At 43.6% G+C, this 26576-nt stretch overlaps 9 protein-coding genes and 2 non-coding genes across 11 annotated transcripts; 8 read left to right on the top strand and 3 right to left on the bottom strand.

Moving 5' to 3' along the window:
- Position 1: 1 nt before the first annotated feature.
- O0I10_005429 (uncharacterized protein) lies at positions 2 to 808 on the top strand (the record flags this gene model as incomplete). Its single annotated transcript, XM_058485472.1, has 5 exons — positions 2 to 28; positions 94 to 218; positions 282 to 444; positions 511 to 626; positions 688 to 808. 5 exons carry the CDS (start codon positions 2 to 4, stop codon positions 806 to 808), a joined length of 552 nt encoding a protein of 183 aa, XP_058343619.1.
- A 228-nt stretch (positions 809 to 1036) lies between these two features.
- Positions 1037 to 1891, top strand: O0I10_005428 (uncharacterized protein; the record flags this gene model as incomplete). Its single annotated transcript, XM_058485471.1, has 1 exon — positions 1037 to 1891. One exon carries the CDS (start codon positions 1037 to 1039, stop codon positions 1889 to 1891), a length of 855 nt encoding a protein of 284 aa, XP_058343618.1.
- A 340-nt stretch (positions 1892 to 2231) lies between these two features.
- On the top strand, positions 2232 to 4551 carry O0I10_005427 (uncharacterized protein; the record flags this gene model as incomplete). Its single annotated transcript, XM_058485470.1, has 3 exons — positions 2232 to 2766; positions 2834 to 3232; positions 3302 to 4551. 3 exons carry the CDS (start codon positions 2232 to 2234, stop codon positions 4549 to 4551), a joined length of 2184 nt encoding a protein of 727 aa, XP_058343617.1.
- Positions 4552 to 4667: 116 nt separating this feature from the next.
- Positions 4668 to 5789, bottom strand: O0I10_005426 (uncharacterized protein; the record flags this gene model as incomplete). Its single annotated transcript, XM_058485469.1, has 2 exons — positions 4668 to 4775; positions 4839 to 5789. 2 exons carry the CDS (start codon positions 5787 to 5789, stop codon positions 4668 to 4670), a joined length of 1059 nt encoding a protein of 352 aa, XP_058343616.1.
- An 814-nt stretch (positions 5790 to 6603) lies between these two features.
- Positions 6604 to 8592, bottom strand: O0I10_005425 (uncharacterized protein; the record flags this gene model as incomplete). The annotated part of the gene is made up of 8 exons (XM_058485468.1): positions 6604 to 6750; positions 6826 to 7352; positions 7412 to 7595; positions 7660 to 7879; positions 7943 to 8066; positions 8139 to 8362; positions 8419 to 8501; positions 8554 to 8592. 8 exons carry the CDS (start codon positions 8590 to 8592, stop codon positions 6604 to 6606), a joined length of 1548 nt encoding a protein of 515 aa, XP_058343615.1.
- A 994-nt stretch (positions 8593 to 9586) lies between these two features.
- O0I10_005424 (uncharacterized protein) lies at positions 9587 to 9856 on the top strand (the record flags this gene model as incomplete). Its single annotated transcript, XM_058485467.1, has 1 exon — positions 9587 to 9856. The coding sequence occupies one exon, from the start codon at positions 9587 to 9589 to the stop codon at positions 9854 to 9856; it is 270 nt and encodes an 89-aa protein (XP_058343614.1).
- Positions 9857 to 10147: 291 nt separating this feature from the next.
- Positions 10148 to 10889, top strand: O0I10_005423 (uncharacterized protein; the record flags this gene model as incomplete). Its single annotated transcript, XM_058485466.1, has 3 exons — positions 10148 to 10166; positions 10228 to 10304; positions 10386 to 10889. The coding sequence occupies 3 exons, from the start codon at positions 10148 to 10150 to the stop codon at positions 10887 to 10889; spliced, it is 600 nt and encodes a 199-aa protein (XP_058343613.1).
- A 143-nt stretch (positions 10890 to 11032) lies between these two features.
- O0I10_005422 (uncharacterized protein) lies at positions 11033 to 12509 on the top strand (the record flags this gene model as incomplete). The annotated part of the gene is made up of 5 exons (XM_058485465.1): positions 11033 to 11152; positions 11224 to 11295; positions 11349 to 11510; positions 11570 to 12077; positions 12139 to 12509. The coding sequence occupies 5 exons, from the start codon at positions 11033 to 11035 to the stop codon at positions 12507 to 12509; spliced, it is 1233 nt and encodes a 410-aa protein (XP_058343612.1).
- A 155-nt stretch (positions 12510 to 12664) lies between these two features.
- O0I10_005421 lies at positions 12665 to 12735 on the bottom strand. Its single transcript has one exon. It is a non-coding gene; the product is annotated as a tRNA-Glu (tRNA).
- Positions 12736 to 13365: 630 nt separating this feature from the next.
- Positions 13366 to 13439, top strand: O0I10_005420. The gene has a single exon. It is a non-coding gene; the product is annotated as a tRNA-Gly (tRNA).
- A 2608-nt stretch (positions 13440 to 16047) lies between these two features.
- O0I10_005419 (uncharacterized protein) lies at positions 16048 to 17914 on the top strand (the record flags this gene model as incomplete). Its single annotated transcript, XM_058485464.1, has 6 exons — positions 16048 to 16324; positions 16386 to 16710; positions 16871 to 16922; positions 16998 to 17105; positions 17167 to 17360; positions 17419 to 17914. The coding sequence occupies 6 exons, from the start codon at positions 16048 to 16050 to the stop codon at positions 17912 to 17914; spliced, it is 1452 nt and encodes a 483-aa protein (XP_058343611.1).
- Positions 17915 to 26576: the final 8662 nt, after the last annotated feature.

Raw genomic sequence — 26576 nt, 5'->3', positions numbered from 1 at the left:
AATGCACAACTTACAACAACGTGCCAATGTACAGTATTTGACAACCTTTCTACAGCGACATTGACCCAGGCTTGCTTATCATCTCTTGTTCAGGTGGCATTCTCCTTTGCATGCACCGTCCTCGGTTCTATCTTGGCCGTCATTGCCGCCATCTCGTACATTACCGGTTATCCCACCGTTCCAAGCGATATCAGGGTGGATACCAATGCATTACGCGTGTAGGTTTCTATAGCGTGTATATGGCTTTTGTGTTGTCATTGATAACCTAACATGGATTTTAGTGTGAGTCGGCGATACGGACCTGAATACTACGACTATGGCACTCCCAAGAGCCACTTTGCCAAAGTCAACTTTGATTTGGATGTCGATTTCACTCCTGTTTTCAATTGGAATACCAAGCAAGTGTTCGTTACTGTGGTGGCTGAATATGAATCCAAGACACATGTAAGCGAAAAAGTGATATGCAGCATCCCAAGATCATTGAAAAGCTTATGACTATTATTTATGCAGGATCGCAATTCGATTGTTTTGTGGGATCATATCATTGAAAGCAAGCAAGATGCCAATTTGACGCTTCGTAACATCCAAAACAAGTATGCATTTATCGATGTGAGCCGTAAATGGAGGTAAGTAAAGCAACGATGTATTAAGATGATATGCTCATGTACGTACGTACGTCCATGATAGCCATCAACCAATTGACTTGTCTCTCCGATGGGATATTACGCCTCATGTCGGTGTCCTGCAAAGTGGGCGTTCGGCATCCAATCCAGTCAATATTGTACTTGCACCTGCTGAACAAGCCTAGTTGATTAGGAGTGGAATACATAAAGATGTATGTGTGTGTATCTATTGGATATGTTTGATTACATTTGGCAATGCATCAATATGGAATTAGTGGACATGGTAGTGGTGGTGGTGATGGTGGTGGTGGCTGAGAACCAAGTGATGCAAGGGTGACTTGTTGCTGTTGATTTTTCCGTATCCCTCCCCCCACCTTGCTTCCTTCTTCCAAACTTATCTCTTCAGCTTCACAATGTTGCGATCGACCGGCACTACCTTGCGAACTATTCAACCAGCCTTCCGTTCTTCTTTGGTGTGCTTGCGTAAGCAGTCTACAGCCGCTGCTGCCGTTGCTGTTGAGCAGCCGGTCCATACCCAACAACCCGCCCCTCAAAAGAAGGACGAACCTCTTTCTTCTCGCTTAGCTCGTGGTGGTGCAGGTCGTGGCAAGCAGTTAGATAGTAATAATGGTGATGCCTTTTCTCAGTTCTTGAAGAATGCACAACGATCCAATGAACGAAGACGACCAAACAACAACAACAAAAACAAGAACAATATGAACAACCGTAAAAAGGCTGCTGCTGCTGCACCTGGTCAATTTGATGATGCTGTCGAAAATACCACTTCTCGTCCACAACAACAAAAGCAAAGACGTGCTGCTAGTAACAACAACAACAAGAATCAACGCCCTCGACGTGATAACAACAACAACAACAACAACAACAACAACAACAACAAACGTCAACCACGGGCAGCATTCTCCGCACCCCGAGCACCTGTCAACAATGTCACACGACGAGTAACGACCTTTATTGATAAGGATATCGATTGGGAAGCTATGAGTGGTGTTGTGGATGCTACAACCCAGGTAGAAGCCAACGAGACCAAAGTGGATGGTGAGCAACAAGCAGCTTTATTGGCAGCAGCGGAGAATGGTGAATACAAAGCATATTTCGATGTGACCAAGCAAGTACAGTTGGGTTCCACAATCAACGTTGATAACTTGAGCGTTTTGGTTGGTGGCAATGCAAGCTACAATTTGGATCAAAAGACTGTATTCCTCAATACTATCTCCAAGGCTACTGGTGGTGCATCAGCACAAAAGTAATAATAATAGTCATTGCCATCTCTCTCCTCATTTCCCTCTTTCATTCATTCTTCCATATCATTCACACACACACACACACACACAATGTCTTCTCCCTCGCCTTCTCTCTTATAATTGAATAGATAGAATAAAAAGAAAGGAACCATACCAGGTCTTGAAATAACGTTGCTTTTGTACAACATGATGAATGTCCATATTGGAACGCCGGCCGCCGGTTTGCTACATTGAATAAATATGTTTGATTTCGCGTTCACGCGCACATGACAAGCCGAGTTGTATTCATTCTCTATTTATATCCCATCCACTCATTGTTCTCTTTCCTTTCTTTATATCACACATCATGTCCAACCTGAATACCGATAATGTCACCGTGAGCTTGTCTCGACTAGCACTGGCCAAAGCGATCAAGACCCCTGATGAGGGGGAAACGGAAGCTGAACCTTGGACCAAGAGTGTCATCTTTCATCAGTCTCACGTTTCTGATTCCATGCGTCAGAGTATGCTGTTTCCAAATCAACCACGCGGTCGTCAACATCAGCAACAACACCATCGCCAATCTCGGCACCTCCAGGAACAACAAGGCCGACCAACGGGAGCAAGACGACGTAGTAGAAGTAGTGGCCAACTACTGGATCAATACCAGTATCAGCAGCAACAACAACAACAACAACATCAGCAAGCATACCAACAGCAGCATGGATATCAACATCATAACCAAACACAGCAACAATATCATTCTCAGCAACATCAAGAGCCTATCACTACTACCAACAATATAGCTACTACTACTACAACTACTTCTACTCATCCGCAACAACGGTCTAATCGTCAAAGTGACATTCTTATGCGACCTTCTTCTCAAGAAAGGAATCGAGGTATGATAATGTATTTGTTTGGTGGGGTGTATTTGCGGGTTTACTAATTAAAACGGTTATACTTCAGGTGTAACTGAAACATCCGCTGTTGGTGGTGGTGGTGGTGCAGCAGCAGGAACACGACGACACATTATGGCTAGCGATGATGAAGATGAGGAGGATGACGATGAGGACCAAGAATCTTCCGAGGATGACGATGAGGATGGTGGAAAGAGCAATGCAGCACCTATGCTTCCTCCCGTTACAACTTCATCTTCCCCTATTCTCGCACCAGCACAGCCACCAGCACCACAAGAATCCACCATCCCTGTGCCCACACCAATGCCTCGAAAATCAGCCTCTTTACAGCCATTGAACAACAAACAACAAAGATTGAGTCAACACATTCCAGAGCCAAGTGATGATGAGAGTGATCAAGTTGATGAAGATGCTGATAGTAGCAGTGATGATGACAGTAGCCAAGATGGTAAGTAGAGCACGTTGTTGACCACGTGGAAAGCAATAACATGAAACTTATTCCCCGACGCATTTGCAGCTGCTGCATCCAGACAAAAACCTGCATCCGACAATGCAGCTGAAGATATGATGATGAATGCACGTCGTATGTCCACCTTGCGTCAATTGGAACGTGGTCCAAGCGTACACAAAAGATCTCGCTCTTATGGTGACTTGAATCTCATGCAAGAACAAGCTGTTGCAGCTGAAACTGCTGCTGCTGTTGGCGTTGGTGGCGCTGTTGCACACAACCCTTATGCCGATGTTGATGTTACTCTTGAGCCTACTGGGAAATCAGGTGCCATTGAACGATGGAGACAGGATATTTCTGGTGATGCTTTTGGATCGAGACCCTCGTCTTCGCAATCATTTGATGAGGATAGCAGTGCAGGTGCCTATCAACGTCGTCGTAGATCAACCATGGGTGAGATGGATATGATGTATTACCATATGCAACAACAACAATTCCAACAACAACAACAACAAATGCAATGGCAAATGCAACAACAACAAGCGGCACAAATGGCACAAATTCAACAATATCAACAAGCCGCCATGATGTCACAACCCACTTTGGTTGCTACTCCACCACCACCTCCTCCTATGGCAGGTCAATCGGCTGCTGCTCGTAATCCCAATCGCAAGAGCGTTTCAGCTATGGATGTATTGACCCAAATTGAAAGAGAAAAGGCAGAGTCACCTCTCAAACCCAAGCCTAAGCCTAAGCTGAATCCCACACATGCAGACCTTGGTGTAGGTTTATTGGGTCGTATGCCAGCAAAGAATACCCATAGCATGAGCTTCCAACAAATGCAGCAATCGGGTGATCTCAGCAAGTTGATGATGCGTGCTAGTCGTAGTGATATGAATTTATCATCACCCCAATATCGTCGTAGTCGTAGTCCAGGCCCTGAAAAGGCACTTGGTGGTGGTGGTGGAAAGGGTAACATCAACAATGGAGGACGTGGCGGCCGTATGACCAGCACGGATGTACGTCGACGCTCAGAGATGATTCGTAGCGAAAGTGCTCCTCACGTGACACCAAGCATGTCGACGCCTACATCCAATCGTCAATCCACCATGATGCCAAGCAGCCAATCCATGTATGGTCAATACTTGATGCCCATGGCTGCTACTCCAATGATGGTACCTACAAACCAAATGATGCAACCTCCTCAATTCCCTCCTGGTGGTCGTCCTGCTAGTGCCATGATGTCAAACGCTTCCGGTCAATGGCCTGCTGCAGGCAATAATAATTGGTCCAGTGGTGCTAGTAGTGGATATCGTTAATTTTTGTCTCTTCATTTCCCTTGCATATGCATCTCATTACATCTTAGACAATTTTACTTTTTTTTCTTTATTCATTCATCTCTCAATAGCAGTTAATAGAACATAAAGAGACATTTCTATTTCCAGAATTGGATACAAGTGGGTTGTGGATGATCAATGGTGTGGAGAGCTGAGAGATGACCCGTTGTTTGATCAATCGAAAAGACCACAATGGTATTGGAATTCTATGACACATACGACACAATGAGCAAAATGTACCTCATAGCCTACAATCTCACTCTACTTACCATGTTACCCAAGAGAAGGTATTGGCCTGAAGGATCAATGACAAATTGCCTTGGATGGACACCACCGCATGGCACGTGTCCAATAAGAGTAAGTTTACCAGAGGCAGAATCAACCTTGTACATGACAATTTGATCGATCTCACGTAACGATGCATATAAAAATCGATTATCAGGGGTGAGAGCAATTTCAGCACCGGTTGCGAAATCCATGTTTCCTTCTGGACGAGCCGACTGATGATCGATCTTGGATAATACACCATCCTTGAATTCCAGTGCATAGACTTCGACTGACAACTCTGTGAGCACGTAAACACGCTGTTGATCCTTTGTGATAGCGACGTGACGAGGTCCAGCACCTTTGGGGAATTGAAATTCACTGCATCGTTCGAGGATAGCATTATCCTTGTTGGTGTGCTTGTAAACAACGGCCAAGTCAGTACCCAGGTCACAAGAGATAGCCCAATCGGGATCAATCATATCAATGGAGTGTGCATGTGGAGCTTCTTGACGATCAGGTACACCACCACTGGCAGAATCATTGTGCTTGTAAAGTGACACGAGCGGGCTGATACGTCCTTGATCTTCAATGGCAAATGATGACACCGAACCACCCATATAATTGGCCACATGAAGGTACTTGTTACGATCACTAACGCCATGACATGGTGCACCACCTTCAGTCGCCACAGTGTTAAGAGCTGTCAATGACCCGTCTTTGGGATCTCGATGAAATGCTTGCACTGCTCCAGTATTGCTCATATTGTTGTATTCGGTCACTTCAAGTAACGCGTACAGAGACTCAGTTGCTTCATTGATCACGAAGTAGGATGGTTGTTGTGTCTTGGCCACAAGTCGTCCACCGGTCAAGTTGCCACTCGCATTGTCAAAATCGTACAAGTAGATGCCTTGTCCTCCTGCATCAGTATAACCAGACACGTACACAGAAGGCATTGCAGCTGCCAATGTCACCAAGAACAAGGTTAAAAACTCCCAGGTAAAGCATAATAAACCATATCGGCCAACGTCAACTTACCTTTGGGTATGTATATGTCAAATTAGGTGGAAGGGGAAGTTGGACCCTGTAAGCGGCTTTACGTAACTACCGTTGCCACACGAAAAAGGAAATTGATCACCAGGGCAACCTCCGATAAGAAGCATGAACGTCTTTTTATTACTCCATCATAGGCAGCATTGCGTACCGTTTATGCTTCATTCTATCCTCGTCACCCATCTAATGTTTTATTACCACGGAGGTCGTTATAGATCATCCCTCCATGCGGCCTATCTCACTTTAGTCCAACTTTGCATGTGCATCTCCAGCAGAGGCACTACTTACATGAAAGGATAATTAGTTTTACCTCAATAAAAGAGCCGATTTCACAATGAAAACAGGAAAACAATGAAAAACTAAAGATTTGGTAAAGCCATTGGCATCTTGATCGATAACACGGATGCATGTTGGGTCGATATCAAAAGGCCCCATTATCCCCTGTTCGCAACAACAATGGCAAGAACCATAATAATGACCTATTTGTTCTTTCCCTACACGTGGATCTTGCAATGTGAGTTCACATTTATATGGTGATAGTAATAGGCAACATGCTGGCCCATGAATGGAACACAAAAGTACCAGTAATAGCTTATGCCTTTATTATTACAACAACATAGAGATTGATGATAGCAATATACATATTCTTCCTTGATTTAGCGCGTACAGGAGGGTATTACATTAACGACAATAGTGGAACATGAAGGTGTATTACGATTATACTTCTTCGGTCTTGGGTTCGTGGCTATTATCAGCACCGGCAAATTGGTCGGTATGGTACTTTTCAGCCATTTCCCGATCAATGACTTCCCTGGGAATACGCCTACGTGGATTGTGCTGAAATACAATATCCATTTCTTCCAACTGGATATGGACAACAAGATATGCATTAGATTAGCTACATGATACAAACATAAATTCATGCATAAAATGACTTACCGTATAACCCTTTGTCTCGGGGTATGCTATAAATACATGCAATGCCATCAAAAAGTTGAAGCCTGCAAACAGCATGTACAAGCCATAGCGGATCTCTTCCATGAGCAAAGGCACAACAAAGTTCAGGACCCAATTAAACAACCAATTGGCAGCTGTTGACATGGAAACAGCTACTGCACGTACGCGCAGAGGATAGATTTCAGCGGGATAAATCCAACCTAAAGGACCCCATGTTGTGGCAAAGCATGCGACAAAAAGGTATACACAGGCAACAATTCCATTGGCAGTTGGGGTGCCCAAATCTTGTACTTGGTATCGACCGGTCGTGGGATTGATCACATAGTGGCCTCGGCTAAGCAAACCACCTACTACCCAAAGGAAAAGCGACATTCCAAGTGCTCCGAAAATCATGGTATAACGACGACCCCATTTGTCCACATAGAGAATAGCGGGGATGGTCATGACGACGTTAACAACGTAGTTGATGCCCGATGCAAGTAGCGTAGCTTCTTGGGAGTCACCAATACCTGAATTATAAGAGTAAGCAACATAGCATTGTTTAAGATGTTGCGAAAACAATACTTACCAGCTTGCTCAAACATGAACACGACATAGAACATAATGATATTCATACCAGTGAGTTGTTGCCATATTTGTAGGCAAATACCAAGAGAAACACGATATGCCATGCCAGGTTTGAGAAGATCTGAATAACGGTGGGAAGCTTGTTCACGATCAAACTTGATGGTAGCTTCAATTTCTCTGATTTCCTGTATTCGGTGGAGGAAATGGTTGAATAAAACCATCATCTTTTATGATAAGTGATGATCTTACCAATTGAACACGTGGGTGATTTGGATCACCGTTACCATGGATATCTGCAAGTACACGAATAGCTTCATCCATACGATTATGATCTGCCAGCCAACGGGGTGAAAATGGGAATGCCCACATGCCAGCTACAAGGACTACAGCAGGCACTCCTTGTATTGCCCACGGGATTCTCCATGCAGCTGTTGAATTAATAAATTGACATCCATATTGAATCCAAAACCTATCAATGGATGGGTGATGTGTTAACAAGGTAGAATTACAGTCACCTCTTGTCGATGCTTACGATATCATGATGCCCCATGTGATACTCCATTGCTGGACAGCAACAATACGACCTCGAATTTCCTTGGGTGCAATTTCCGATTGATACAAAGGCACCACCATGGACGTGATACCCACCGAAAGACCTATGATTATCATTTCACAGCCATTAAAATCTTGTTTCCACGTCATCTTGTGCACCCTGACGATCTACATACCATTCAACACACGACCACAGCAGAGCATGGGAACACCATTAGCCGCAGCTTGTAAGATTGAGCCGACAATAAACAATGCTGATGCTCCAATAAGAGTATACTTGCGAGAGAATCGATCCGCTGGGAAACCCGCACAAAGAGCACCAACAAAACAACCAGCGCTCAAAGCACCATTGATGCCACCTTGTAATAAAGCATCGGGACGATTAAAGAACTCTTGGTACCTTTGTGAAAAAAGTAAGTGGTCCAGAGCAAAGGATTGCATTCGTTTCATACATACTGCCAAGTGCCTATAACACCCGAGTTGCTGCCAATGTCAAAGCCAAACATGATGCCTGCAATAGCAGCAAACCCACCAATGACCTATACACGGGATACTTAATTTGTTGTCATGTGTTGGTTCTTTGGTACGTACGTAGACATTGGTGACAATCTTGTTTGTCCACGTTCCCATTAGACAAAGTTGGTGGAGATGATGTGTGATTAAAGATCGAGTGGATCGACAACTTTGATGATGGTGAAGGAAAAGGGGTTTTTATACTAGAAGCCGATTACATAAGACGCCAATCCACGTTACAAAACCTTATTCTTTTTGTCTTATGCTTTCATAATGCCTTCTTGCTGTTCGATATGTGTTCTACCCATACAGAGCTGTGGGAAGCTCTTTGTGAAGGACGATTATTGGGTGGGATCCAATACTTGTTATTTGATGTGTACCATTATCCTGATATGTCACTTGATTGGGTTGCACAATTGTCCAGAAACGTTTTCATTGTACACGGCAAATACCTTTGTGTGGGAATAAAGACGAGATGAATCCATTGGATTGGGGTGATACGAAAATTCAATGCGTTTGAGATGTGCAAGGTAACATACATAACAGCGTGGTGTATGACTTTTTATTCGATCAGCTAGGAAGCATGGATCAATCGAAGACCTCCAAAGAAGAAAAGGCTGTTGGTGGGGAGTAAGCTAAACAAAGGCACAGGAGCTGCTGGGTAAGTGAGACAAAGCGTGATGTATTCTTTGTATTTGGAAGGGCAGGAATCTTTGGAAGAAGACCTAGCAGAGCTCATGTAAGCGAGTGATGGTGGCACAAGTAACCCGATATTTTGTACCAAAACAGGTCATAAACCAAAGACGACAAACATTTATGCGACTCATTTCTCCTTGTTCTCCTCACAGCGTAGGATAGTAAAAGTCAACCCAGCTGTGCTGTTGATGATGGAGTCACGTAAACACATGACCTTGCAGCAGCAGCAGCAGCAGCAGCAGCACTCATTTGCATCAACCACAACACGCCGCGTCTTGTAGCAATTCCCCCTTTCCTCAGCTCCTAAAAGTCATTATGCAGGTTGACGATCAGCAGAAATAAAACGGTGGAAATCCTTATGCTATCGTTTATTCCCGCATTATATCCTCTCTTTTCACTTTTTGATTTATCGTCCATGTCTTCAGAATCCTCATTGACAAGGCTCGTTGTGAAACCTATCACACGATGGAAAGCAAGTCAACTTTGGAACAAATCAACACCAAAAGCGGAAGAATCACCATGCCAAGTTTTCCAGCTTTCTACCGTGACCGACACAGGCGACTACTTGCCGCCTTCGCCAACCCTGGAAAAGGAAGTGGCCTCCAAACGCAGTTTACGGGATTGGTGGTGGGTCAATGACGACCGCATGCACGATTCCTTTCGACTACCCCATCAGCCTGCTTGATTGTAAATAGAGGGTCCATGTCACTTTTCTTTTATTACAACTACTCAATAAAACAAAAACATAGGGCTTGTGCTGTCTACATCATTATGGGTACAGGTCGCCAAGGCGACGATCTTACATGCGGGGTTAAAGGTACCAAGTAGCATGGGTTAACCCAGGTGACACATGGCCATCCATGACATTCGATTTCGCATGAATTACTTCATCTTGATGCAATGCGACGTGAACCCATATAAAAAGGCCTGCTTCGTCTGAAAAAATTATCCCAATCATTCAAAGAAAACCATCATCATGGATACTACAGAAAAAGGTATAGTAGCTTTATTCACATTCATATCGTTGCTAGTTGTAACAATGATGTCATTTGATAGAATTGGAACAGCAATACAACGAGCGCCATGGCAACCTTAAACGCTCCATGCACGGTATTGCCGATTCAGTTGAGCAGGTAAAAGAGAGAGATCACTGGTGACTTTTTGGAGAAGAGAGAGAGAGATGGAGATTCTCACCCGCTATTGGATGTTGCTAGGCAATCCATAATACCTTTGAAGAGATCGATAAGGAAACTGAAGGGCTACGTAGCAACCAAGGAGGAAGCGATGGCAGCCAAATGACAACTGCAGCACCTTCGTCGACACAAGACACTCGATGGAGCCACAGTAATACATCGACTGCTGAAGCGGATAGTGGTGGTGGTACTGGATTTTGGACTTCACGAGCTCGAAAGGATACTCCTTCATCCACAATGTCAAGTGAGAGCAAGACAACTAAACCATCATCCAGTATGAGGGGATTTGTTGATACATCCAAGCGTCATTTCCCAGAGTATATTGAGCATGATCTTGAAACCGAAAATATGGCGCATGATCTTAATCAGAGTGCCATGGATGCAGTTGCACGCGATATGGATGCTATGGGCCATACTGATGCCGAAGGGTTTGAGTCTGTAGCAAGCAAGATCGAAGAGACCTTTGGAAGCACAGCCTTATCAGATGAAGGCCCTGATCGCTCTCATTACAAGTTCAAGAAATAAGTAGCTGATGAAATCCATTATAAATACAACGACTTTTTTCTTCTTTATCTTAACATGCCGTGTATACACAAACCAACTGGCTCTATTGAATATGGAAGTCTTTTCCTCTTTATTACAATACTTCTTTCACTCTATTCAACATTATGGACTGGAATGCGACAACATCGTCTGCCAATGCAACTAGTTGTGGTAATCTGGATATGAGAGGCATGGCACAAGCACTCCATGACGACTTGAGTCAGGCTCACCATGACCGTGAATCGGTACGTGCACTGTTTTCTTATGCTGTGTATGATGAGGCTGGTGTCACTCAAAAGGCGTGATGCATGAATAGTTACAAGAACAGTTGGCTGAAAGGGTTGAGAAGCACTCAGAGATATTGATGGAGAATAAGCAGCTACACAAGGTAATATCCCGTTGTATGCATTGTCTATCTAAAGCACTCATTGTGTTGAAAAGAGAATAGCCACTTTGCAGCAGCAAATGACATTTGCGATCGAGGCACAAACACGTCTGGAGACTGATTATTATGCAAGAGAACAAGACCTTGAGGAATTCAAGAAGACCGTAGCCCAATTGACACGTGAAAAGAAGGAAGTCATCAAGCAGCTGGAATCCGAGGTAGGTTAAACGAATGGTTGTATGTACTTTCTCTGATACACGATTACTTTTGGTCTTAGCAAGAAACCTTTGAGTATCAGCAGCAACGATGGCTTCAGAAGGAAGAATCCCTTAACAAGCAGATCCGCAAATTGAGTAGCCAGGCAACCACTACTGCAGCCAGCTGTAAACGACGACTGCCAACAAGCCCAAAGTCATCACCCTCAGAATATGACAACAAAAAGATGTCACCTTCGCCTCGTCAACAACGAGTAGTGAGTCCCGCTGCTGAAAAGACCATCACCAAACTCAAATCACAGCTTGCAAATTTGGAGAAACAATATGCTGATCAGCACCAGTATCAGTTAGCGTGTATCAACCATCTTGAAGAACAATTGGCAAGCGCACGTCAAATGAATGAATCATTGATGGAAGACAACGAGAGCTATCAGCTTTTACTACATGAAAAGACCATGAATGGCGAAATCCTTGCAGCTTCGCGTGCAACCATGGATACCGAGAGCTCGGATACAAGGGGGATAAACCTGGCAGATGAACTTGGAAACGCTAATTACATTCAAGAGCAAGGTAGGTAAAGTACAATGCATGTGGACCGTTCTTCAAGTTAATGTTGTTTATTCTTTTCCAGAGAGCTCGCTTTATGATGAAGTACGATCACTCAAGGACACCAATCGTGCGCTCCAACTCTACCTCAACAAGATATTGATGAAAATTATTGACAATGAAAGCATGCAGCACGTTCTCAGTGTGGATGATATCCCTGCAACATCAAATATACATCCTCCAAAACAGCATGATATCACGATCCAGCCACAATCATCCACGAGTACCATACCAAAAGTGATGCGTTCATCTTTTTCAACCGGCTTGCTGAGCAAATTCCTTTCAAAAAGGCTACCGCTATCACAACAAACGAGGGATATCAACATCAATGTAACCGAAGAAGCAATACCGGTGAATACTGTAGATGATGGGAAAGATGTAAGCTGTACACGATGACAATAAAAAAGTATTGGAGCATGGAGCAATACAATTGAAGTACATAACATCTTTGGATACCAATGAGACGTGGTTGGGGAAAAAGAGATCACCAAGAATGATTCTGTGACAAAAAGGTCACGTGATTGTTCGGCTTCAGAGTAAAAAGTGCATAATTCCCCGTCCGGGAATTGAACCCGGGCCACCGGTGTGAGAGACCGGGATCCTGCCACTGGACCAACGAGGATTTGCTACTTAATGACACGGCGCGTGGTGGTATAAGTACTGGTGGCCTGCCTGGTTTGGAAAGTCGTCGTATGGTGATGAAAGAAGTATCATGGTGTAGCGGAGTAGCCATGGATACCATTATTGAAGACGCCATCTTGTTTGGGAGGATCGTTGTGGAGCAATTTGGAGTTGAAGTTGAAGAAGTGAGTGATTGGTCGGAGTGAAGTGGTAGCCTGCGGACCCTTAGCGGCACCCTTCATCTCTTTACAACTACGACATGGCCAATCCTCTTTATTAGAATGAGACATTGTTGTTGTGGCTGATCCCTTGCCAGTAAAAGGGACGTCTAAATAAATTTTTGATGATTATCATTTTCTTCCTCTAATTTTGTGGTTGCCTGGTTATCAGAACGACGTGGTCAGAACGATACAGGAGCACATTATTATACATTTATTTGATCTTTGGGTTCATTTGACTACCGAGCTATAAGAATCCCCCTTTCGCATTCTTTTCGTATTATTACACCACGTCTCGCATATCACACGTATCATTAAATTTCATTCGCTCGGTACATCTTATTTTCCCGCCTGCCTAAAAAGGCAACATGGTTTAGATCATGTCATTCATGTTTCAAAATTTCATCATACGAGCGCGGATGGTTTAGTGGTATAATATCCGCCTGCCACGCGGATGACCCGGGTTCGATTCCCGGTCCGCGCATCATAAAGCACAACTGCGAGAATTTCTTTTTGCTGATTTTGTCGAAGTGTCGGATGATATTTTAGATTTGTAATGTTGCACATGCTGCGGTGCTGAGCAGCCTTTATAAAAGGCTGCTGCAACGCCGAGAATAAATCTTTAGCTTTTGATCCGGTGAATCATAGTTCTTGTCTATATTGAGCGGGTAGTTGTAAAGAGGTGTTTACATCCCTGGCTACGGTGCCATACCGCCAGACGACGCAAAAGGATATACGACAGAAGTGTGTGTCACGTGATCTTGTGCGGCGGCTTTGCACACCACAATTTTTGATTTTGAAGGTAAAATGATCTTAGGCAAGGTTTGTTCTTTGGATACAAACACACAAGTATGAATGTCAAGGATCATACGGGCATAACATACGCTGACGCTTGCTATAAAGAACATTCATTGATTTAAGCACAGGAGTAGAAAAGCTGCATGATTGCGCACAGACCTGCTTGATGCCCACTTTTATTACTCACGAAACAAGAATCTCAAGACTTGACATGGTTTATTGATTGAAAGAGTATAGGGTAATCGCTAGTGTACGTATTCACAACAGCAACTGTAGAAGCGGGGGAGACATCTGCATACAAAATCCAGGGCAAGAGAGGAACAATGGAAGAGTCCATGTTCTCCTTTTACACTGCACAAAGTAAGCTAAGAGAGACACCACTTACAAACTACAAAGAACTAACACAGCTAGCATTGCCTTCCATGCACAAAGTCAACGGGTGAACATGTGAAACGATCGGTTGCCCAATGCCGTGTCAAGACCAATGGAGATGCCTTCCCAGTTGCATGTACTACGAATGGATGTCCTCACATTCTACCTCTGACTCGAACTTCAATCCAAGGCGAAGGGTACGTACAAGTACTGCATGTTTATTGTTCATGTAACCCATACAAAGTTTATGTGCAGGCTGTTGTTCTCTCATTTGATACAAGATGCAAGAGACGCCGTTGTTGTATTCTTTCCCCATTATCCACAAGGAAGCACAACAGTTCTTTTTCATTGTTACTCTCGGGGTGAGCGCAAAGGGAAGTGGATGGATGGTTTACTTGTTATCTCACATTGCGTTCTTATAGGTTGAGCATGTTGTATGGGTCTTTCTCCTTTAGATAGAGTCCTCCTCTGGTTTGGTTCTCCTTTTTCAGTGGCCTCAATCACTCACACGCCGCAAACTACCAACGTGTCCTCTTCACAAACGTTATCCTATTTCCCCAAGCTGTCATCATCATTCAAAGTCCCACATATAAAGAATTCAATCAATCGCACTATCATCATTTGCATATAGCAAAAGGAGTAAACAGGATCTTGTTGGGGATAATGAAATGGGCGCAAGTACTAAGCTGCACGATTCCTTCACCGGATAAAAGTATCTTTGCACACGTTTTGCAAGTAATAAATGGGCTGACGAATTAAGTTACACCCACAAAGTTGGCGGCATAATGGAAGGCAATACCTGGCATTGATGAGTATACCTTACAGGGTACACCCCCCCATTGCAAAGCATTTACCCCTTGTACGCTGAGCAATGATAGTAGTGAGTAATTGTCTATTGTAGCATTACATAGAATGAATTTGCTTCCTTTGCCATATGTCAGATAGAGTTGCAAGTGGCATGGTGGTAAGGTAGCTTAACCTTCAAATAGCTCGCTCCTTCCTTTCGACAACAGGAACCCCACATAATATCCTTTCCTTGTATAGCAAGAAAATAAAAAGCAAGTTGAGCCACATCTAGCCTTAATCATAGTGCAGTGCGAGATGTTGCCAAGTGGAAGCGAAATAAGATTATTGCTTGCAGTGTATGTTGTTGCACACACGTGGAAGAGTGCGTAAGATATGCGTGTCCAAGCTACTGCAGTGTCACCAAATGACGTTTGTTTGCTATAGTGTCACCGAAAATCAGTACCAAGGATCTGCATTGGGGAAGATAAATGGATGTGATCATAACACAGACCCTCATTTGCTAATTGACGTCTTTGCACAACACACTCCGCAACGTCGTACAGTAACACGTACATGCAGCTCTTGTCAAATAGCATACACATGTTTGCCAAGCCAAATCTCCAAACTCTCGCCGAAAAGCAAACCTAAGGTCAGCAAATCGTCACACGGACATACGCGTGCACTCCGTATACAAGTCAAATCAACCGCATAACGACTTGATTGTCGTTGCACTTGCTCCTTTTACCATAGCGGTCAGTGAAATTCATAAATGTGGATCATGATTTTTAAGGAGGCGAGTATTATCCTTGACATCATGCTCGCTAACCAAATGGTTTACTTTGGTGTCACCCGGTGGAAGGCATTGACTTTTTCTGGCATACCAGCATCGATCTGCATCATGTCAACAATAGAATGCAGGGCCGAGACTCAACATTACAGCACGCACAGAGCACACATATTCAATATTGAATACGTGTTCGTATCACCAAAAGCTCATGGCCGCTCTCTTTCTCCTCCAACATGCTCCTATTTTCAAACATCGTTCCTTCACTCATATTTAAGCTATGAAACACCATTCGATTTTCTTTTCTGCTTTTCCCCACTTCCCCTCCTAGACCCTGCATCTTTTATTTACCACCATGTTGAAAGCAGTGCGATCTTTGAGTACAGCTACACATGCAACTTCACGTACATCTAAAGCGTCGTCTGATATCCTATCCATCGCCAACAACAGTGGTTTCACAACAACAAATTCTATCAGCGATGACAGCAGCACAGTCACCAGCATATGCAGCGTCGATGAATCGGCATTGTTTCCATGTCCACCTTTTCGATTAAGCAACGCCATATCGAACGACGACATAAATGCCATCGACTCTGTATACGAATACATAACCGGTGATAGTGAAATAAAAGGTTTGTGTCATACAAACATCTATCGATCGTGGAAACAGCACTTCTTATCATTCATGTTTAGCTATGCTTGCTGAGCTTGACATGCAAGAACGTGATCGGTTAATAAATGAGTTTGTGGCCGAAGAACGCCAATACATCAACAACATGAAAACAGCATTGGAGCAATACAAACGACCTTTAATGATCCATAACAGTAGTCGGCGATCATCAGCCTCCTCATCCGCCACATCCTCATCTTCATCAGCATACCAAAGGCGAAGCAATCTTTTATCATCTACCAACAAACCAGCAGCCTTCATCAGCTATCATGATGTTGATACTGTATTTGGCAACATAGAAGATCTCCTCATGCAAAGCCAACGACTCCTCAACGGTATATGTGAACGGTAAGCATCTTTCTCAGATCGAGAGACACGCCTTGGGAAGGAGTGTTGGTGAGCTGGGTGTACGGTGTGCCAGGAGAAAAAGAGGAGAAGAGGAGGATTGCCATCCCATTCAGCGTGTTTTTTGTTACCCCTTCGCTCATGCAAATCTTTTCATAAACAGATTAAGGATATGGAACCCCACACAATTGTTATCGGATATAGTGAAGTCATATGTAAGAATCAGCATTGAAGATTCCAGAACGCATAACCTAACGTTCATCAATGCCAACGTTTGCTTTCTATCGTAGATCACTTCCATTACAACGATGTATACATATTTTTATGAAAACTATGGAGATTCGATGAGCACCCTGGAACGCCTATTAACAACTCCTTCTACGAGAAAATGCATCGAGGTATGTCAGCCATCGTCTCCACAAGAAAACAGGGACTCAATTCCGATTATTTGTTGTATAGTCCTTGATTGATACTACGAACCATTCAATGAGCTCCCTTATATCACTCTTGGGCCTCCCTTTACTTGCCATCAAGCGATATACCCGTTTCTTTAAGGAGCTCGTTCTATTGACCGATCCCCATCATCCCGACGCCGTCAGGTTAAGTCAATGTGCTACACAATTTGCACGCTTCCAATCAGCTAGTCATCGTCTGTGAGTACAAGACTCATTTTTTTTGGGTATCCTCCATCACTAAACAAAGGAGATATAGGCATCAACGGTGTAGTAATATCAACAACTTGGTTGACATAACGTTTTGTGTCCGCCAATGCCCGCCAATACTAGACACTCCTCGGTCATTTATCATGCGTGGTCCACTCACCAATGTAACACACACCGGCAAGCATGAACGTCGCATGTACTTTTTGCTAAGCGACATGCTTTTGTTTGCTCGACCACGTGATGAATCTGGTGTATTGTATTACAAAGGTCGCATTGATTTACGTGATGCCATGCTACGTCAAGTACCCAAAAAGCGACGAGTGGAACCATTTACATTTGAGATTTGCTTTTCATCCAATGACGAAAAGAATGATGGATCGTTGGATGATATCGACGCATTGCTTGCAGCTGCTGGTGGAGCCACAACTGAAGCCTATTTCCTTCGTGCCGATTCACAAGAAGCCATGGACATGTGGATGAATGAGTTACGGCGTGTCATTGATAGGCTCAAACACAATCATATTACACACAGCAACCGGAAGTAGTACTACCCGTGCATTTCATTCCCCACCGATATCCCTTTCTTATTCCCTGTTTACCGCCTCCTCCTTTCTTTGGCATTGTTTATCCCCTCCCTCCTTTTCTTCTTTATCACTGTCCCCCATACAAGCAGATTTTGTTGGTTCTATTTACCTTGTCAATACTTTTTGGGCGTGGAGAGAGTCCAAGAAAAACCTTAACTCAAATTACCCGCCACTTTTAATAATAGTAGCAGTAGCTGAATACATGTATATTAGCAATTTAGGTATTAATCATTATACACCAAACTTGTTTCGATTACACAAATGTCGTTATCCATCAGCGATCCACCAGCATTTGATGAATAGATGTCAAGTTAAACAGCATCACTAGAACCCCTTACGTTGTTATGGCGATCATTTGAAAACATCCATGGAAACCAAACGTTAACAACCCATGTATTGGAGGATTGAGATTAACTTGTCAGTGGACAAGGGGCGTGATTCTTCTTGTTGACATACGTATTGGATCAAGAATAGGGGTATCAATGATACACGATGCATAACATGGCTGTTTACCTTATTGTATGTCAGCTCCGAAATGCATATCACACGTAGTGCATCATGGCAGTTTTGTTACTCCAAATACCCGTTAATGATCAACAAACAGCAGCACCGTAACGTTGACAGAGAGCACAGTAAAAACATAGACCCCGACGTTTGATTGTAAAACCTTGAGTTAAGGTTGTATTTATGTTTTACATATGCTGCAAGCGTATAATGGCAGATGAAAAGTGGTCTATGTTCATTATCGATGGCCTCACTCATGAGCCAAATGCAGAAGGGCTTGTTTGTGTAACTCAAAACCAAGAGGACGGGGCTTGAAGGGTCAATGCTATTGGTGGATAAATGCATGATTGTAGCCCACCCCCTTTAGAAAGGTCCGGCTATGATAGCCCGTATAGAGTGGTTTGTTCTTATACGAAGGTTGCATAAGATAGCATTAGCTAAAAGTTATCAGAGGTAAACATGGGATGTTCATGTACTCGTGGAACATTGTATCATAGCTCATCCTTTCTTAACACAATGAATTAGGCTTACAATGAACCAAGTTTATCATGTGACAAACACAACGTCGAGCATCATCATTCTCGAATCATTATCATGAATACAAGCGTTCGAGAAACACCCCCTGCCTTTCGTATATCAGTGAATGAACTAGAAAGCTGCGACAAGAGAACAAAAGCATTTCGACACGATGATGTAAATGATCCAATCTCGCTTCCCAACCTGCAAGTTCCTATTCCCCCTCTCAATCCCGAAACAAACCAAGTGATCCACATCTTGCTCATATGAACTGTTTGTATGATGCTCATTTTAAACGCTATGTTGAATTTAATGAAAAGGTCGAAGAATAGCACATGGTAGAGTGGATGTTTATCGAGTAAGTATGATAAAGGAACAGCATTGTAAATTGAATAAGCTACGGGTGAATCACATAGAGGCCACAGGGATACTTGTGTCATTGTATTCTTGATTGCTGCCATCATAAACATTCTTCATCCATGTTTGTAGAATAGCTGCTGCATGCATTGACTTGAGTATTCCAATAGCATCCATGGCTGTAAAGCACCTTCTTTGGTCAATTCCATCCCATCCAGCATCATCCTCAGCCGTTTACACGTGATCCATCCAGCTTGCTGACAACGCGTAACCATAGCGACATTCCAGCACATCTCATCACTGCACTTGATTGCATCCATCCATAAAATCCGATATGTTGATTGACAATAGCCATGTGATCGCTGCTGGTATGCTCCCCTTTCCATCCGGCTGTTGATCAATCCCTTCTTGGTCATTTTCTTCCATCGCAGCTCAACCAGGTGAAGGTTGCTTGTATTGCATTGATTTTGATAGCTGATATGACATCCCATCCATTGAAACCTGTATGTATCAAAGCAAGTTGTTGCAAGTAACATGAGATAATGGAGTAAAGGTCTTGTGATAGCAACAGCTGCTGTGTTTGGTCGTGGCAGAGAAGTGTGCAAGAGCGTGTGTTGTAGTCGAGTGACAAGGCTTTGAACGCTGTTTGAGACAATGGAGTCAGATCTTGCTAATGGCATCTGCTGTTACGATTGGTTGTGGTCGACGATTGTACAAGAGAAGGTGTAGTGCCAAGAAACGCGTGTTGTCGTAGTGGGGTGTACACGCCATGGACTTGCCATTCAGTTAAAGACAGTCGGATCAAGACAGCTGTAGGATTGACATGATGGGTTGAAGCAGGACAATCGTTCGCAGGTGGTAGTTGTACCTGAATGGGCCAATAGTTGAGAATGGGAGGAAAAGGAAAGCTGAGAGTGGAAGAGGTGGAAATTGGGTTGAACCGATGTTGAATGGTGTTTCTTTGTTTGCGCGTTGTTCAATCAAATCCCCTCGGATCAACAAAGTTGAAGGATGGAGATGATGGGCTGGAGCAGGACAATCGTTCACATGCAATGGATTGGGCAGCAAAGGTGAATGGGAGGAATGGGCTATTAGCTGTAGTTTACAAATCATTTTGCACAATGATTTTTGTGAAATTGGATGATGTTTTGTGTTTGAGCGTAAGTCAACCAAATCCTCTCGAATCAAGAAATCTGAACGATTGTCCTGCTCCAGCTCATCATTTCCATCGTTAAACTTTCTTGATCCGAGGTGATTTGACTGAAAAACGCTCAAACACAGAAGTAATCTGGTAAGTTATTTGTAAACTGCCGGCTAAGATGCCATTCCTTCCATTCACCTTTGTTGTCCAATACAATGCATACGAACGATTCTCCTGCTCCAGTCCATCATGTCCATCCTTCAACTTTCATGATCCGAGAGGATTTGGTTGAGTTACGCTCAAACACAAAACATCATCCAATTTCACAAAAATCATTGTGCAAAATGATTTGTAAACTGCCACTTGATAGCCCATTCCTCCCATTCACCTTTGTTGTCCAATCCAATGCATACGAGCGATTGTCTTTCTCCAGCCCAGCATGCCCATCATTTAACTTTCTTGATTCGAGGTGACATGGTAGTATGGCCGCAACAATGGGTGTTGTTGGATCATCATTATCATGTAAAGTGTAAAATGGCACACACCCTTTTGCTATACGTGAGGATCATCATTTCTTTTAATTACGTGTACCTATTGTCTATCGTGAGGGTGATGATGATGATGGGTGAGTTGTGTGTTTGGGTGGATGGTGTGTATAGGGTAATTGAGTGGCCTCAGTGTAATAGCAGTACGGGATTTAAACTTGGGGGACGGTGTCTCCACGACTTGAGACAACGCTTCTCTTCTCTTTCTCGCTCCTCTGCTTTTATCCCATTCGCGACATTCCAATCAAAGTAATGTGTTATCAAAGAGTGCTCTTGTTGATTGTGAGGTATTAATACAGTTCTGAACATGCATTGTCAAGGAGTGAGTGTGTCCAAGTGCCGAGGAATGAACGTGGTGGGTGGTTGGTGGTTGCCATGGCGATATCGTTGCTTCCTTTTGCTCGTTGTTATTCCCGCTCTACGCTTGGTGTCAGTAGGTACATTCAGAGTCCAATGTTGCAGCCGAATTGGTTCCATTGACGCGTCAGCTTGTATAAAGGGCAAGTTTGGTTGCAAGACGTTGGCCGGTTTGGCGTTTTGTTTCGGCTCAACACCACTACACCATGGTTTTCGGTTTCCAGTAACCAACAACAAAGGGGTTTTTTGTGTATATGGAAAAAGGCAAGTACAATGAAACAAACAATGAAAAAGGGCGTTTATTGTACGTGTGTGCTAATAATGAATTGAAATAGGTTTCTCTGGTCAGGCAAATACAACTTGGGGCATCATCATCTCTTTGGGTTCAAGTCCCAGCCTGTATCAAGTGGCCGCTGCGTCGCTCTGCACTAGCCAAGTGTGCTGGAAAAGCTTCTTGGAACGCGTCCAAGGCTCTATGGGCCTGCGTTGAGTTGAGGATGGGTCGATGACGACGGGTTTTTGGAAGAGCATGGTCACCGTGTTGAGGTAAAAGGGGATTTGCAACAGCTTGTGAATGTGTTTAACCAACACGCTCTTCTCGTGATAGGCTCGTTCTTTCCCTTGAGGATTTCTTTTCATGAGGTGGGAAATGATTGGAAGGATGGGGGATCATTCTTTCTTTGGAGAGGATGAACGAGGACACCTATGAACTCTACGTAAGTGAGTCCTTCCTTGCCATGGATCGAACTGGCCTTGCGTGATTCGTGCAGTACCTTCTTAAGAACAAGGGATCGCCCAACGTTGCTCGTATGGTGGTGATTTGTTTTGTGAATTCCTTCTGATTTGCCTTCTTCCTTGGAGAGGATCGCCTAACGGTATACCAAATCGTCATCATTCCGGTATCAGATGGTCTAACTTGCCTGCTTTCTTATTTGTAGAGACGACGATTACGATGATTGCCACATTCACAACAATGACGATTACGATGATCACCCCATCTACAACAATGACAATGATGACGACAACGAGATTCAAAAGGAAGCCTGCAAGATCCCATTCTTTTCAACTTGTGTATTTTTGGATGTTGGTGTGACGGATGAGATTGAGGACTGGTGACGAGTACGAGTAGGAATGATGACGGAGGACGACTACGAGGATGGTGGTGGCAATGTACAGTACATAGCAAGATAGCTAGATGAAATAAATCATTGTTTATTTATTACACGCTTGTTGGAGGTTGCTAGCTTGTGGATTACATACTATTGCTTCGAAGATGGAATAATAAAGGTGGTCCGGTTAAGAAGTACATGGCTTTTGTGATACAATGAGGAGGAGTGGGAAGTGGGATGAGCTTGAGAAGAGAAAAAGTGGAGAGATCCCTCCATTGAGTTTCAGGATGAGTGACCCATTCAATATGTATAAGTATCTTTTTACATATACAAATTGGTTTATGCAGCTCGACTTTCTTCTACATGCAAATGTGATGCATACCTTGACACACCTTAATTATTGGATGCTGTTTTACTTACGTACCTTCACAAAAGGCAATCATCATCATCATCCATTTGTGTAGCAACCTGTCAAGGACGTGGTCTGTGTAACCAGCACGTGCGGTTTCACTCAGCTCTTCATCTTTCCGTTAATGCAGCCGACACCATCCACTAGGAGAAAGCAACTCCAACACGCTTACAGCATAGGTAAAACATAAAGGTGCCTGTATCTCCAAACTTTACAATCAAACATGGGGTTTTTATTAGAGCAATCTGCTCGGCTTGGCCAACAGCACCTTGTGTGAAAGTTTCACGATCAAAGCTTGCCAATCCCAGATTTCGCAATGTCGCTACCAGCCAAACTGGATCTGGGGGGTCGACCTCTTCGACGACGACGACCAAAAAATATTTTTTGGGCTGTTTGCGACATTGAACGTGAAACTTTCACACAAGGTGCTGTTGGCCAAGCCGAGCAGATTGCTCTAATAAAAACCCCATGTTTGATTGTAAAGTTCGGAGATACAGGCACCTTCATGTTTGTAAGCGTGATGCTATATGAGAAGCGGTCTTTGTTCATTGTCAATTTGTAGTGTATGTTTTATTCCGCGTCAATATAAGACGCATTAATATGAATGTTCATTGTCAAGTAGGTGGACCCTGGCAGCGCAAAAGATGCAGAGGGTCGTGTTGTGTAACACAGCTACGTTTGCATGAATGGAAGGGTCAATGTATAATTACTTTATGGATCAGCTAGGAACAGGCATGTATTGCTAGCTAACAGCCGCTTTTATCCAATCATCATTGTTGCGAGATCCACTGCATGGGAACGATGCCCCTGCTCTAGACATTCATTTCCATGATTAAAGTAGGTTGATCCGAGCTGATTTGACTGAGCTGCGCTCAAAGAGAGATTACATCACTCTGGACATAAAGCACGCTCGATGTAGCTCAACCGATGTAATCTTGTGTGAGCGTAACTCAACCAAATCAGCTCGGATCAACCTACTTTAATCATGGAAATGAATGTCTAGAGCAGGAGCATCGTCCGCCTACAATAGAATGCACAAAAGTTGGGAATGCACAAAAGTGGCTATTAGCTGCCAATGTATGACATAAAAGTGAGGGTTGCGTACCTTTCATGCATTGTCCCTGAAGTCCTGACTTTTTAACTGAGTTACTCAAAGAGGTCCTTCTGCATCTTTGGCTCTCCAGGGTCTAGCTACTTGGTAATGAACAAAGACCACTCTTCATATAGCATCACGCTTACAAACATAAAGGTGCCTGTATCTCCAAACTTTACATTCAAACGTGGGGTTTTTATTAGAGCAATGGGCTCGGCTTGGCCAACAGCACCTTGTGTGAAAGTTTCACGATCAAGCTTGCCAATCCCAGAATTCGCAATGTCGCCACCAGCCAAACTGGATCTGGGGGTCGACCTCTTCGACGACGACGACCAAAAAATATTTTTTGGGCTGTTTGCGACATTGAACGTGAAACTTTCACACAAGGTGCTGTTGGCCAAGCCGAGCAGATTGCTCTAATAAAAAACCCACGTTTCATTGTAAGATTCTGAGTTATGGGAGTCTCTATGTTTTTCATATGTTGTATATGAAAGGTGGTCTTTGTTTAATGTAAAGTAGCTAGACCCTGGAGAGCCAAAGACGCAGATAGACCTCTTCGTGTAACACAGCCGGTTTTGCATGATTGGAAGCGCCGACGCATGATACCTCCAAACCATTCAGCACCAGCTCATCATTGGCAGCTAATAGCCTCTTCCTCCCATTCGCCTTTGTTGCCCAAACCAATGTATGTGAACTATTGTGCTGCTTCAACCCATCATGTCCATCCTTCAACTTGCTTGATCCGAGCTGATTTGACTGAACAATGCTCAAACAAAGAAACATCATCCAACTTCAAAAAGAATCAGTTGATTAGTTATTCGTAAACTGCCATTTGATATTCCATTCCTCCCAATCACCATTTTTACCCAATCCAATGCATGTGAATGGTTGCCCTGCTCCAGTCCAACATTCCCATCATTCAACTTTCTTGATCCCAGAGGGGTTGACTGTGCAACGCTTTAACAAAGAAACGTCACCCAAGCACCAGAAAAATCTATTTAATTTCAAGGTCTTCCACTCCCTGTTTCTTGCCTCTTTCTCCCATTCTCACTGTTGGTGCATTCAAGCACAACTACCACCTGCGAACGATTGTCCTGCTTCAACCCATCACGTCCATCCTACGAACGTCTTTATCCGATTGTCTTGGACCGAGAGGCAAGTTGATGGCGTGTACACATTCTTGCCACTCTTCTACAACACACGAGTCTCTCGACACCATACACACTCTTGCGCGCTTCCCTGGCACATGTAACAGTATTCAATGCAGCAGTTGCTATCAGCAAGCTCTTTACTCCATCGTACCCAACAGCGTTCTTTACTTGCAAGCGTGTCTTACAGATTTTTTACGTGAACAGCAGATAGCCATCATAGAGGAGCAGCTTTATTGAAGTGTAGCAACTTGCTTCAATACATATGACTTCTTATGGATATGGATATGGATCTGAATACTGTATTACTTTGGTACATGAGATGGAAGGAATGGATCTATTGACTAGTTTGGTTCCCTTGTTGGCCATTTTAAACGTGATGTCTAGTTTGGATGACATGCCATCAGCCATCAACGACGCCGTAGTGCAAGCAGTCTTCAACTGATTGAGCTGCGATGGAAAGTGAACCACGAAGAGAGTGACCAAGGGGCGATGGGAAAGGGAAGGTATCAGCAGCGACCTCTGGTGCTTCTTTCTACCAACATTGGATTTGTAGTGGTTATGGCGCATGGGTTCAATCAAGGCAAGGATTATTTGTCGCGTTGTCAGAAGGATGAATCGTACCATATGCATACGGCTTACGATGATGATGGATTGGAGGAAGTGACAAAAGGGCTTTATACCTATGACGAAGGAAGGTGTTTCACAGCTACGGATGATATTGGAATACTCGAGCCAAAGTATACAGCATCTATTTTGCAATCATGGATGAAGAATGATCATGGCGGCAGCAATCAAGAATAGGATGGCACAATTATCCCTGTTCCCTCTATGTGATCCACCCGCTTCTTATTCAGTGCTGTTCTTTTATCATATTTGCTTGATAAACATCCACAGTACCGTGTACTGGTACGTGCTCTTCGACTTTTTATTGAATGAAAATTGGAATTGGATTCAACATAATAATTTGGGTATCGTACCATCAGCTTAGATGTGCAAGGGTGGATCACTTGGTTATTTCTGCATTGGAGGGAATGGATATCATATATTCGGTAGGGGGTTACACAATAGGCACAATAGGTTGCACAAGTTGGTTCAGGAGTGGAGTTGCATATCGATTGATGTAATGCGCACAGACCTAATAGCTTAACGACGAGGGCTGTTCTCAATTGAAGTCTTGAGCAGTGATCATTCTTATGGAGCTAAGAGCATAGGATATTGTTGAGGTTACGTATAAACAATAATAGCTGTAGCCAGCGGGGTGGCATGGAGTGCACGAATTGGAGAGAACAGGAGGAACAAAGAGACCACTCTTCTTCACTTCCACTTCACAAAAAAAGGTAAGCTTGTCTCCATTTACAAACTACAACGCGTTAATTGCTGGCATTCCTTACAATGTACAGCGTTCATTGGGGTGAACATGTGGTCAATGGCGACACTTTCC

Source organism: Lichtheimia ornata (genome assembly GCF_029851405.1).
Source record: "Lichtheimia ornata isolate CBS 291.66 chromosome Unknown scaffold00022, whole genome shotgun sequence".
NCBI lineage: Eukaryota > Fungi > Mucoromycota > Mucoromycetes > Mucorales > Lichtheimiaceae > Lichtheimia > Lichtheimia ornata.
The sequence above is the reverse complement of the archived record's forward strand: the minus strand, read 5'-3'. Positions and strand labels throughout refer to the sequence as shown.